We start from the raw sequence: 14,406 nt of genomic DNA on the forward strand, positions 1-14,406 counted from the left end.
AACAGTATTACATATCAAAATAACACTTAGTTACAGACAAAAGACAAACAAATATGTTACCACCCTTCTATAAATTCGTGCTTCAGAACATTATCTATTAGTCTCTTCTCCCCACGCCTAAATCTTATTTCTCCACTCGACTGCAATATATCTATGAATTTGTCTCGCGTCAAAATTGTGACTGTTTTGCGCATCAGACTTCAGGTGAAGCTGCTTCTGATAAACTGCGTCTAATCACACCAGCTCTGGCTGATTTGAGTAACTTTATACAGCTCTCATGCAGCGGCTGATGGACGCGTTCCAGACGTGAACCCACACAAGAGAATACTGTTGCACTGGATGTCTCCCGGTAGCCTCCCCCTGCAGGACGGCGGAACCGGCATAAAACAATCACTGTATGTTCGCCGTCTGAGCAGCTTAGCTGGGAAACACGAGACGAGTCGTGTATTCATGTTCCCGGGCGAGCTTGAATAAAGCACGGAGGCGAAAGCGGTTCGTGTGGTTTGCGCACAGGATCTTAGAGCGGAGAACATGTGAGAGGGGAATGGGAAACTGGAAACTGGATTACATTTTACAGAAAGACGCAAAAGGGGTTACGTTCAGGTAGGTTCATTCGCCCTATATTTTACAAGTGTTTTCAGTTAGCCTATGACTTCTAAATGTTTTCACTGAGTCGTGTCGCCTCACATTCATTGAACTATGACAGGGATGTCATACAGTTTTTTTGGTTCATTTCCATCGCGCACTGTGGATTGCATTGAAGGTCCCCAAATGTTAACTTTTGTTCTCTCATAAATCGGGTTCTCTCTCCATAGGGATGTAAAAAAGATAAAAAGTACGGTAATAATATATATATATATATACATATAGCCTATATTTAACGAATATTTCTACATGTAAAATGACACACGTTCTGTTATGAAATAGCCTAGGGTATGTGTGTGTTACTGACCGGTCAACGCAGGATTATAGACCTCCTTGTGTCAAACAGGCATCATTCATTCTGAATACTTCTGATGTTATGCAGGTTTGCATAAATAAACTCTACAGTTGTTTCAAACATATCAGAGTCATCCGTTCCGTCAAATATTCCTCACGAGTGTTTTGTTTTGAATCAGGTGATCTTCTTTTTGCGTTTTTACATTAAAATGAAAACAGTTTTGACCTACAGAAAATGAAGTTTGTCTGAGATGTAGCCTATGTCTGGGGGAACTCACCGATGATAGTGAACATAAATGTCATCTTTTTCTGTTTCACAGGATTTTGACAAGGCGCAGCGGCTCCGTTGAGTAGGTACCTAGGACATCCCCGCGGCGGCCAGGGCGCTTTCAGCGGACACTGGGGGAAAAGAAGGACTAATATAGCCTACCAAAGATGAACACAATTGTGTTTAATAAGTTAAGCAGCCAGGTTTTATTCGAGGAGAAGGCGAATGAGGTGGAAAGAAGCAGTCGAAATTATTTAGAGGTGATAGATGGACAGCATCCGGACCTGCTCGCCAGCAGCCCAGTCCTCAAAGACAACTCAGTTATCCGGCACAGGAGATCCGGGTATGTCACAAACTTCAGTGTCTTTTGTCAAATGTACTGCAGGTTCGTGGACACGTTTCCTTCTTTTAAAGAAATCCATTAACAATAGGCTACCCCAGAAATGAAGCAGATGCACTGTAAAATATTTTCATCATGTTTCATTAAGTGAAATATTTGTTTCCATCAATTTCACTCGATTTTCTTCATCAGAAAACTCATTCGAAATGGTCTAAAACTTGACCGTATTTATCACTGCAGACGGTCACATTAGCACCGCAAGTTTTTAAGGTTGTTGTTTTTTTCACAGTGGATGATAACTGCTTTGCACATCGTTTATTTTTCATGACGGAATAATCAGTCTAATTATTCTGGTAAGATACTTAACAGGGGAAAAAAGAATATAATGATAGCCTGTTTAAGTCATCTGTGGTCATTTTAACGCTGTTAATGCTTTTAACCGCGTGACAGCACGGAGAACCTTATTAAAGATAAACATCAAGTTGTTCAGTTTTAGAGCCAACGGTGAAAAGCAGTGGCTCGTCCAACTGTTTGACTTTTCATAGTCTTTGTGTTTTCTTTCCATAGATTTGCGCTCAGTTGTGGTTAGAGCGCATATGGTTTGAATTTACAGCCTGTTCGCCGCCTTCTTATCTAGGATACGTTGAGGTTTCAAAAAGAGAATCGCAGGAAATTAATATTCACAATTCAATTAAGTCGCTGTCGATGGTGCTGAATTAGCAGGGGCTTGTCGTTGGGGTACATGAGGTCATTCGTGTTCGGTAGCAAATTTAAAACACGTCCAGGCCTGTTTCTAATAAATAAACAGTTCCTTCAACTGTATGTGTGGTCCAGTCAATCACGAATATTTTTGTAGTGAGGGCGCAAGAAGAAACCATGTCATCCCTTATTTGCCCTCCGAACCCAGCGCGTTCAGCCTCACCGCCCCCAAGCTGTTTACCCCAACCTGTTTTCTATTTGCAGACAACACAGTGCTTCATTATACGACTGCGATACACAGCAACACCGAACCTAAAAGTGATGTCTTGTGGAAAAACCTGTGCAAACATCCTCCGCTGCGGCTGCGGGTGCGTCTGGCTCGCGCTTACTGAAGGTCCGTGTGCGCGTGTAAGCGGAGCCAATAGGATAACATTAAAGCCGCGCTGCTCGTCTCAAGGGGAATATCACTGCTAATGAAAATTATTAACATAAATACAGAGGTGTGTGTCGCCGATATCGAGAACAGGGAGGGAAAAAAACTTCTTTAGGTTGTTAATATAGTTCTGGGTTACAAGGAAAATAGTTGCTGAACATGAGCCTCGCAGCGTTGGGGAAAATATGTTAAATGTGCAGTCAGGTTTTTGGAAGATAGCAAGGTGATATAACAGCGCCATACTGACATCTACAGGTTTAAATAACCAGATTCTGTTCTCTCTTGAAAATAAAGGTTCCAAATAGAAGAAAATCTGACTTACGGGCCGATGCTTACAGGAGAGCGTTTTAAAGTTTTACAAAGAACGTTTTTTCTCTCTCTCTCTCTCTCTCTCTGGAGAACCGCCTACTGAAACCAATGCGTTCATCTGAAGAACCTGTACTGGATTCCTGATGAGAGAGGAACCATTAAAGAACCTTTATTTTAAAAAGTGTGATACTTAACATGAATTGAGAATAAAAGTGAGAGTCAGAATTTGTATACATTTTGTTGTGCAAATCTGCAGATTTATTTTTCTTTTTTTTCAAACGATTCCAGTCCCTAGAGGAATACATAGTGTGTACATTGTGCAGATGCTGGATTACATGGAGCTATTTCAGTGCACCGTTATTGTTTTTTGCAGCCCTACTGTGAACTGATTTTGAATGAAAAACCCTCAGAGTTAATTATAGCATGATGCTGGTTTTACAGGGCATGAGTGTTAATTAGGCTTTCGTGTAAGAATATTTAACCCTTACAGAATCTCTTCAAATTGAACATAACATTTTTAGATGTTTTCTTTTAAACATTGCTTGTATTTTTAATTTCAATTTTCAACAAAAAGTTCTAAACGTTTACCTCGAGGTCATTGGTCTGCTCATTGAATGTCACATTTAGATGGAGGTGGTTGTTATTTCATATTTATAATCTAAATAATAATAATAAACATTTAATTTATTCTGTTCATTCTTAAATATATTTACAATATATTTTGTATCAATAACATTTCTTAGCAATAAAACAGAAGGCAGCAAGAATGCGCCCAAAAAATTAAAAAGACTTTTCTCACTGTGGAAAATATGTAATAAATCAATCCTATGGAATTTCTCCACATGAGTGCCCATTCTGAAGTCTTGTGTAATTGTCATGAGATTTATGTGGCTTATGTCGGCTTGTTTTTCTCCACAGGTCTCGTCAGAACCCAGGAAAGGTACGGCATAAACGGCAAGCTCTGCAAGACATGGCCAGGCCTTTGAAACAGTGGCTCTACAAACACCGGGACAATCCGTACCCCACTAAAACAGAGAAAATCCTTCTTGCGCTTGGCTCACAAATGACACTTGTGCAGGTGAGTAAGTTCTTTTTCCACAACTTTTCCATACACGTGCTACCAAGAGCTACTAGTTCTTGACAGAAGGATTATTAAAATGACAGTTTTCTTTTACACTGAGATGAAAATGCAGGTGTTCATTCCAAACACAAGTTGCAACCAAGTCAGGTTTACTCTAGTGAAGGTTTTCTTTTTTATTGTTTAACCAATAAATATATATAAAAATTCAAAGACATTCTGGCCTGTGTTTAACTCTTCACATATGTGTTTTCCAGTCTGTGTTGAGTGTCAGTTTGTGTGTACATATCTGTCTCAGTCTGTGTCTCTGTATATACATGAAGACATAAACATGTTCTCTAAATTTGTTAAGAATTGGCCCAGCCTGAAGATGCTTTTCTGGATGACCCTACAAATTTAATCTGGTTCTAATATTCATGAAAAGGACCCATTTGTTAAAAAATGTGAGCAGACAGCACTGCAATATGGGAAAAAAATACTTACAAACCCAAAACTTATGCTCAATTTCAGTGAATAAATAATCTTACGTGACTGAACACATCTTGAACATCTCTAGACTTTAGAATACACCTGAACTTTTCTCATTGCTAGTACTTTGCTACCACGTCCTATGATACTCAATGCTTCCTTCAAAAACTGGCCTCCGTTGACCAGCTTAAAGTGAAAAATATGGCTTTTGCTCTTTGAGAACTTTATATAAAGCAGAGGTCAGGAAACCCAGAGCTTGAATAACATTTTTAAAGCACAATGCCTGTCATAAGTGGCTTGAAGTGTATCGGGCATGAAAAGTTTTCCTAGTATAACATCTAATGGTCTCTGGTCTCTGTGAAATGGAGAAGGCTGAGTTAAATATTGTTTTTATTGCAAAAAGACAGACGTTGGGCAGAAGAAAAGGAATATTATTAGGTGAGAGTGGCAGAGGCCAGAATAAGCACCCAGGTCGTCATCGTCTCAGTTGAAGAAGACTTAATGTGATGTTACATTCACAGTGTTCCTGGGATATCTGCGTGTGGCATCAGCCTGCTATTTTGAATAGTTTTCATAGTTTCCCCATAAATAAAGCAGTATATTGAGCTTTTAGTCCAAACACACACATCTATGTATGGAAGACAGAAAAACTGTATCAATAATAAACCAATCTTTTGTGTCTTTTATGACCATTCATAATTCCTTTTATTTATTGGTCATTCTTTCCTCAGTACCATTCCAACACCCTCCCTCTTTTCTCAGGTGTCTAACTGGTTTGCCAATGCTCGACGGCGGCTGAAGAACACAGTTAGGCAGCCTGATTTGAGTTGGGCCCTTAGGATCAAACTCTACAACAAATATGTCCAGGGCAACGCGGAAAGACTGAGCGTCAGCAGCGATGACTCCTGCTCTGATGGTACGACACTCGCTCATGCATGCACACAGACAATCACACGTATAAAAACAACTGAGCCTAATTATTCTTGCAGTTCCCTTATGGAGACTTACCAAAAACACACACTCACATTCACAGAAGTGCCAAGGTTGACTGTGATGCTGAAACCAAGGATGTCGAGGACTAAATGTAAAGTTTAACAATCTGTCACTGAAAAACTCATATTGATCAACCACTAATTGGTTGGCCACAATGTTTGTGGTGATGAAATGCACACTTAAAGGGATAGTTCACCCAAAAATAAAACTCCTGTCATTATTTATGCACCGTCATGTTATTCCAGCCCAATATGATTTTCTTTCTTCGATCGAACAACAAAGATGATCTTTTAAAATATGTCTGTGTTTTTTGTCCATATAATAAAAGTCATTGGGGTCTAATGTTGGTTTGGACCTCACCGTTTTTCATTGTATGGGCAAAAACAAACAACAGTTGCACCATTCTTCAAAATATCTTCTTTGTGTTCCACAGAAGAAAGGGTGATTAAGGTCATTGAGGGTGATTAAATGATTGCATAATTTTCATTTTTGGGTGAACTATTTTACCAATGTAAAGTTTAACAATCGGTCATATTGATCAAGCACCAGTAAGAAAATTGGGGTGAATGTTTTATGTTTGTGGTTGTTATGGTCCAAGATGAAACACACACACACACACACACACACACATACACCTAAAGGAATAGTTCACGCAAAAATTAGAATCCTGCCATGATTTACTTCACAAAAAAAATCTTGTAAAAACTGTTGTTGTTGTTTTTTGGTCCATGCAATGAAAGTCAATGGGGTCCAATACTGTTTCATTGTATGGACACAAACCATTACAATGTTCTTTCTCAAGTTAGTTTTTTATTCAACAGCACTTGAGAGTTTAAGTCAATGATTATATAGGTTTACAAGACAAAAGGTGTGCTGAAAACAACAAGGACAAGTCAAGAAATAAATAACTGTAATGCTATATGATTTATTCAGTTTTTATTCTGCCTTTTCTTGCCTTTTCCTTGGAATTGGATTAGTAATTAATGATCAATGCCCCTAATAGTTCTCCTTCTAAAGACACGAGGGTGAGTAAACTTATGAACTATCCCTTTAAGAAGGTGCATACGTAGTCAGACATGTACCTGCACAGATATTGCAATAAACACTATTTATCACTGCTTGAGTATATACACACAGTGCAAGTAAAAATGCTCTTTAAAACAAACAAGCACAAACAAATTCACCTATCCTGGTGCTAAATTTGTGTGGTATGAAGTGTTGCTGTATTTATAAGAAACTGTTCAGGGTTTTATTCTGCATGTAGCTGAAACAGACACTTAAACGCGGATGTTTTATTACAACGCAATCAGTGCAACACTCCAAACATTTTTATAGCATCGTATAGCAGCTGAGCCATAAATCAGGGTTGGGGTATGTGGAGTGCAGCGCTCATGTGTGCATCCTCCTCTGTGTTTAAGTTAACCGGACAGACGCGTAGGCTTACAGACAGTCATGCACGCTGTGATTAACACACCACAACGGGGCGTCAGGACTCAACCACAAACACTCGCACACAATCTTGCGCTTACATGCACAAACACAAAAACATCCTAACTAACTATCTAAAGTTTTCTCTTTTCCTTCTCTCTTTCACGCTCTAATTCACACGCTAAGGCGTTTCAACTACAGGGATGTTGCTGGCTGGCTGACAGACTGCATGTTTGTTGGCCGCATCGCTCAACATAAGCATCCATACACAATGAGACATTCAGTCAGAACACTTATCATCCCCCTGTGCTTAACAGTGACCTCCAAACACACACTCTGTATTTGGTGCCTTGATTAGATGTCTTGGATGAGGACACACACGCTGTGGTTAGAAGAGGAATGCCCAGTCTGTGCCTCTCACACATCTGTCTCATCCTACAAATAACTTCATTTTTTTCTTACACTGAAAAATGGCACAGAAACTGTGTCAGCAGCCTAGCTTAACCTTTGACCTCAAATTCCCTCATTATCAAATCGAAACTCATAAGAATCATAGAATTTATGCACAGAACTTCAAATGAAAAATGATTGTGTCAACACAACTGAATGTGTGTTGATAACTAGTTATGTTGGTATATCAGTAAAAGTTTTGATGCGTTAAACCTTTTTTCTTTAAAAAAATCTAAATCTAACACACGCTGTGGTTAGAAGAGGAATGCCCAGTCTGTGCCTCTCACACATCTGTCTCATCCTACAAATAACTTCATTTTTTTCTTACACTGAAAAATGGCACAGAAACTGTGTCAGCAGCCTAGCTTAACCTTTGACCTCAAATTCCCTCATTATCAAATCGAAACTCATAAGAATCATAGAATTTATGCACAGAACTTCAAATGAAAAATGATTGTGTCAACACAACTGAATGTGTGTTGATAACTAGTTATGTTGGTATATCAGTAAAAGTTTTGATGCGTTAAACCTTTTTTCTTTAAAAAAATCTATAGAAAATTCACTTTTGAAACATTTCCAGAGGAAAACATGTCTTTCGCTACATTTTTGTATTAACTCTTGATCAGAACATACATAGAGAAAAGCATAGAAAGATTATATTCTCATGGTTGAGTAAATAATACATTATTAATCTATAAAAACATTTAAAAAATTGACATTTTAAATGACAATTAAACTCATTGACCCTCAGTATTCAATGTTGTACTGCTTTGTATAAAGAAATGAGGGGAGAACTGTTTAGCTGTAAAAAAAAATTTATGTTTATTTCTTCTGATGTTGGGGTTGATTCTGTGACCTGTTTTCTGTGAGATACACCCACATATTGTGAACCGTGATTATACAACTAGAACATCATGTAACATCATACAAGTTGTTTACTATGCATATGAAATGTCTAGTTGTTTAGAGGGAACACTTTGTTGCACAAACGTTTCATCAGGTCTGAGCTCAGTAATTATGTGCAACAGAAGATCTGAGCTTCAGACACACTCTTCACATATTTGAGTCAACATTGAGCTTTGCAGTGAAATCCTAGCTCACTTAGGAGGCATTCACTCACACAATCCTAACCCTGTATCCTAGGAAATACTGCGTTTGTGTGAACTCCAGTGTGTTTACCTTTGTTTCCTACATTATGGAATGGTTGTCAAGGTAGTATACAATACGGGTGCACTAAAACAATCTTTAAAAAATGCTGACTTTTAGAATGTGGAGTGAGCAATGTGGTTCTGATACGCTGAAAAAAAATCTAAAAAGTAATTTTGGCTTTCTTAAATGAGCAAATCAAAACCAACAAGGAATCAACACACCTAGTTATAAATGAAACCGCTGAAGTTTAAGTCAGTGATTATATAGATTTTACTAAGGACGTACATGTGATAAGGCAAAATGTGTGCTGAAGACCACAAGGACAAGTCAAGAGATGAATAGCAATGGTGGAACTGTAAGTAATAAATGGTCTAATTTTATTCTGCAACAAAAGTATTAACTTCTGTCACTTCTTGACATTTTGGACATTCCATTCTGTTGTATTACAATACAATAGTAATACCCCTGAAAGTTTTCTTTCAAGAATGAACAAACAATGTCTCACAAATCATCCAGTAATAAAATAAGTCAGTGTCTCTTATTTATGTTGTTTAATGAATCACTGCTGGGACTACAGGTGGCTGAGCACATAATAAGAGATGAGTGATTGGGTGTTTTTTACAGAATGATCAACGGAACGGAAAGATCAACTGAACACACTCTCTCCAAGGATGAGATATGACATTGGAATGTCCGAAGAGTTTTTTTTCTCCTGTTGATGAGAAAGTTAATACTTTTATTGGTTTTGTTACCAAAAAGCAGAATGAAATCAGAAGATTTATCACTTGCAGTTCTACCAAAGTTATTTATCTCTTGTCCTTGTGGTTTTCAGTATTTTGGCAAAAATAACAGACAACTCTGTACCATGCCCATGATTAATGAACATCATACGATTGTTGCATTTACACTTCAGTCTAGAACAAAAGCCGCTACTGTGTGAGAGTAGATAAATCTATATAGTCAAAGCAATCCATTGATCCTAATAAAACTATTTGTTTCCTGTTTACTACCATTCAAAAGTTTGGTCAGTAAGATTTTTTTAATTATTTAAAAGAAATCTCTTATGCTCACCAAGCCAAGGCTGCATTTATTTACATTTACATTTAAACATTTAGCAGACGCTTCTATCCAAAGCGACTTACAAATGAGGACAATGGAAGTAATCAAAATCAACAAAAGAGCAAAGTTATACAAGTGCTATAACAAGTCTCAGTTAGCTTAACGCAGTACACGTTGCAAGGTTTTTAAAAAAATCATATAATAAATAAAAAGAAAACAGATATAATAGATAAAGAATAGAGCAAGCTAGTGTTTGAGGACTTTTTTGCTTTTGTTAATCAGAAGTCAGAAAGTCAGAATTATAATTGTATAATAAATAAAAAGAAAACAAATAGATAGAATGCAAAAAGATTAGAGAAGCAAGTGTTAGTTTTTTTTCATTTATTTGATCCATAATACAAATAATTAAAAAACAATGTTATCACAATTTAAATAATTGTTTTCTGTTTTAATCTGTTCTAAAATGTAATTTATTCCTGAGATGGCAAAGTGAACTTTTCAGTAGCCTATACTCCAGTCTTCAATGTCACATGATTCTTCACAAATCATTCAAATATGCTGATTTACTGCTCAATTAGTTGCTCCTTAATATTTTTGGAAACCGTGATACATTTTATTTGACAATTCTTTGATTAATAGAAAGTTCAAAAGAACAGCATTTAACATATCTTTTGTAACATTATACGTTTCTTTACTGTCACTTCTGATTAATTTAAATGGAATAAAATGACCAAAGCACCAAACTTTTGAACAGTAGAACAGGTTCCATTCTTGTCCATCTGTTGTTTTTGTCTGTTTGCTTGCTTGCTTGTATGTTTTGCCTTGATTTTGTTCATTTTATCACATGCATATTTTAAATATTTATATTTAATATTTTGCATTTCTGTATTTAATCTTTTGTAAATATATTTGAATCTTGAAATCTTGAACATTATTTTATTATTTGATTTTATTTTCATACTTGATGCCATTGAAATGATGCCATTCTAGGCTCAAAGGTTCAGCTCTTCTATGCTTTAGCCTCTGTAGCAGTAATCAGTCGCTCAGCACCAAATTTGATCTGACACACTCACTTGCAGTTGGGAGGCCCATGTTTTCAAGGAGTGTAATCCAGTCAAGAGTTTTCAATGTGCTGGAGGGGTCATGCAGAAGAGAAGGGTGATTAAATGAAAATGCTTTTTCTTTTGCAAATGCCTTCTCAAATGTGTATTGACATATTTGTATGTATCCTGCATCACATCCAGATGGTGACCCAGCAGCACGGGCCCAGGTTGGGGAGTTCAGCAAGCCAATGTACCAGAGCGTCATCAAGAAGGAAGGTGGCACTGTGGGTGCAGGTCTTCGAGCCGCTGCAGACGCCTCATTGTCTGATGACTACGTGTCGCCACCTAAATACAAGAGCAGTCTGTTGCACCGTTACCTTAACGACTCGCTCCACCATGTAATGGTGGCCAACGGTGTAATGGACGCACGGAGGAGGAACCACTCAGGCTCTTTCAGCTCTAATGAGTATGATGAAGACCTGCTGTCACCATCTTCTTCTGAAGCAGAAGCCAACTTTATCTACAGAACTGGTGAGCTGCTGCCAGTCTAACATTCTTTCCTTGTCTGTGTGTCTCTTTCGCTCTTTGTGAGGAAGAAGGGCATCTTGAAGCTGTTTCTTTAGCCCAGTATCAGCTGTGTTTTGGTCTATGTATGATTTTGGCTTCTTGTTCTACAACAAGGAGAGTCACAGAGGGGTCATATGTTTTCTCTATTCTACACATACACATAGTTCTATAAATCATTTCATTTCAACCTGACATTTGCAAATATTATGAAATACGTTTTTAATAGTATGATAATACTAGTAAGTTAAAAAATATTGCAGTTCAATAGTTCAAAGAATGTGCGCTTTTATATTAAGCTTTGTACTTTTGATAAAACGGTTAAGGTCATTGAAGTACAGATTTGAATTTGCAATGAAGCAGAACATACTGTACAGTAAACATACTTCATCCTGGTTTAGTTTTCAGCCCATTAACTATCAGCACTTCTTTAGTCAGTCAGACAATTATTCTCTCTTTTCAATCTTCATTCTCTCCTTATTATCTTGGGTTTTTTTCTTGTTTTTTTGTGTCTTTTTCTCTCAACACAGTTTTGAGTGCATGTCCAACATCCACTACTAAGAAACAAGAAGTCTTTAATCAAAAGAGATGTTTGTGTGTTATTGCAAGTGTGGAAGTGTATATCAACTTTAGGGTTAAAGATGTCAGAAGCCTGTGTGTGTGTGTGTGCGCGCGTTTTTGTGACAAATGAGGACATAAATTTGTATAATGACAAAGGTATGACATAGGTATTACAAGGAGAAGGTGACTTTTCAGGACATTACCCCATGTCCCCACTTTTCAAAACGCTTACAAATCACACAGAATGGAGTGTATTGAAAATCTGAAATAGCACAAAGTTTCCTGTAAGTGGTAGGTTTAGGGGTAGGGTTGGTGTAGGGCAATATAATATATGGTCTGTACAGTATAAAAACCATTACGCCTATGGGATGTCCCCACTTTTCACAAAAACAAACCTGTGTTTTTGTGCCTGTTTTTCTATTCTGGTGGGGACTTAAACCTGAATACACACAGACTCATGGGGACTCATGTCACGGTGGGGACCTAAATTGAGGTAAATGGCTAAACAAGCTAATAAATCACACAGAATGAAGTTTTTTGAAAATCTAAAAATGCACAAAGTTTCCTGTAAGGTGTAGGTTTAGGTGTAGGGTTGCTGTAGGGCAATAGAATATATGGTCTGTACAGGTGAAAAACCATTACGCTTATGGAGAGTCCCCACAAGGATAGCAAACCAGACATGTGTGTGTGTGTGTGTGTGTGTGTGTGTGTGCGCGTGTGGAACATAATTTTAGTCTCTTTCATGTCTGAAGTGAGCCCAACTCTGACCTAAAGAATTTTCTCTTTAAGTCTCTTCTATTGTGTATCTTAAACATAAGATTATATAAACATAAGCCCATAAACTTAAAAAAAAATTTTTTTTTAAAGTAATTAATATTAATTCAGCAAGGAGACATTAAATTAATTGAAACTGGCAGTAAAGACTTACGCTTACATATTGATTTTGTTACAAAAAATATATATATTTTTAAAGAAATAATAATTTTGAACTTTCTTTTGAAAAAATCCTGAAAAAATTAAATTAAATTTAAAAAATCACGGTTTCCACAAAAATACTAAGCAGCCCAACTATTTTCAACATTGATAATTATAATTATATTAGAATGATTTCTGAAGGATCATGTGACACTGAAGACAGCTGCTAAAATTCAGCTTTGTCGTCACAGGAAAAAATTACATTTTAAAATACACTGAATTTAAACTGTTTTACCCATAGTTTTGATCAAATAAATGCAGCCTTGGTGAGTATTAAAAACTTCTTTCAAAAACATCACACAATCTTACAGTAGTATACTTGTATTATTTAGTGATAGTATTTAGAAAATAAACAGCTTTATTTTAATAAGTAATGAAACATTTTTGGCCATTTTCTACCAATTTCTTCATTGCAGCTGCTTGATAATGACTTTCAAGAGCATTCACCTAACCCAACATTTCTCATTTACCGAAAAAGGCAAACTCTGCCAAAGTTTAGGCCTCTCTAACTCCTTTGTTTAAGGTCAGCGTTGGTTCGGAGTCTCTCGGTAGGAAGTGTCTGCAGTCCTCACAGTCAGCTGTGTTTGCTCCCATGTGCTGTTTAAGTCCTCCAGGTGTTTGTGATGTTATCGCAAATCTTTTAGACATTCCGAAATGACAAATATGTTTCGGGAGAGTTCTGGCAATTATTTAAGCCCTGTTCATCATCATCTGGAAGCATGTCAGCCTCTATTGATCATTGGTAGGAATTTATGTGAGATACTGTGTCTACGACGAAGGCCTTCGAGCGAATGTGTTTGCTCTCTCTTCTCTTTGAGAAAGAGTTTCTTCAGGTCAGAACACTGGGTCTTTGTCCTGACAGGATTCATAACTGATAACATTGTTTGCTCTTCACTTCTTCGCTTACATATTGTTGTTCACATCGAGCCTCGGGGGTCTCGCCGTGCAGTCTTTGTCTTACTGTGTTTCTCATTTCGTTTGGCCATTTCTTACTGACAAACATGGTTTGCATTATCTCGGGGCTGAGGAACAGAACGCTGGAATTCTCTTCAAACCCAAAAGCTGTTGCTAACTACTTTCTGGACCAATGTTTAAACTCCCTGTGTGCTATGTGATGCAAGGCTGCTTATGTAGACACCTGCTGAGATAGACAGAGGGAAAGAGCTTTGGTGTATTTTGTTGCTCATTTCAGTTTTAATCAGTTCTTCCAAGACGCAGTTATACTTTTAAAGAGTATTTATGAGTTATGTGACTTTTCTCGGCTTTCATAGTAAATAGGCCTACCACTTCCTGGATAAGAATTCTGTTGGCTTTCAGTTAGATGAAGTGTCTGTTTGTCAGCTTGCAGATGAGAAGATCACACAGCAACATTTGCGCAACAACAAATAAGGGATCAATCAGAACAAAATACAGCAATAAACTCTGAATTAAATTGATATTGAATTTGTCATTCAGTCTTGTTGCTGGTTAAAAGGGGTTTGTATCGTTTCCTCCTAAGATTTCACTCTCTCTCTTTCCTCTGCTATTCTATTTCTTTCCATTTTCTTTCTTTCTACATTCCAGAATATTTTCGTATAAATATTCCTCAAGTTTCAGACTAATATGGCGTGAGGTTGAAATTTTAGATCTATGGTCTATGTTTTCTTTTTT

The 14,406-nt window shown here is 37.2% G+C and overlaps 1 protein-coding gene across 1 annotated transcript in view; it reads left to right on the forward strand.

The window, feature by feature from the left end:
• Positions 1-513: 513 nt before the first annotated feature.
• Positions 514-14,406, forward strand: part of LOC107584376 (homeobox protein Mohawk-like) — a 28,815-nt gene continuing 14,922 nt past the window's right edge. Inside the window, exons 1-5 of the mRNA XM_016270963.1 lie at positions 514-603; positions 1,260-1,550; positions 3,907-4,066; positions 5,297-5,450; positions 10,858-11,187. Of these exons, the coding sequence (XP_016126449.1) occupies positions 1,375-1,550; positions 3,907-4,066; positions 5,297-5,450; positions 10,858-11,187 (820 nt within the window). The 5' untranslated portion in view covers positions 514-603; positions 1,260-1,374. The remainder of the gene's footprint in view (positions 604-1,259; positions 1,551-3,906; positions 4,067-5,296; positions 5,451-10,857; positions 11,188-14,406) is intronic.

Source organism: Sinocyclocheilus grahami, unplaced genomic scaffold (genome assembly GCF_001515645.1).
Source record: "Sinocyclocheilus grahami isolate Dianchi unplaced genomic scaffold, SAMN03320097.WGS_v1.1 scaffold59.1, whole genome shotgun sequence".
NCBI lineage: Eukaryota > Metazoa > Chordata > Actinopteri > Cypriniformes > Cyprinidae > Sinocyclocheilus > Sinocyclocheilus grahami.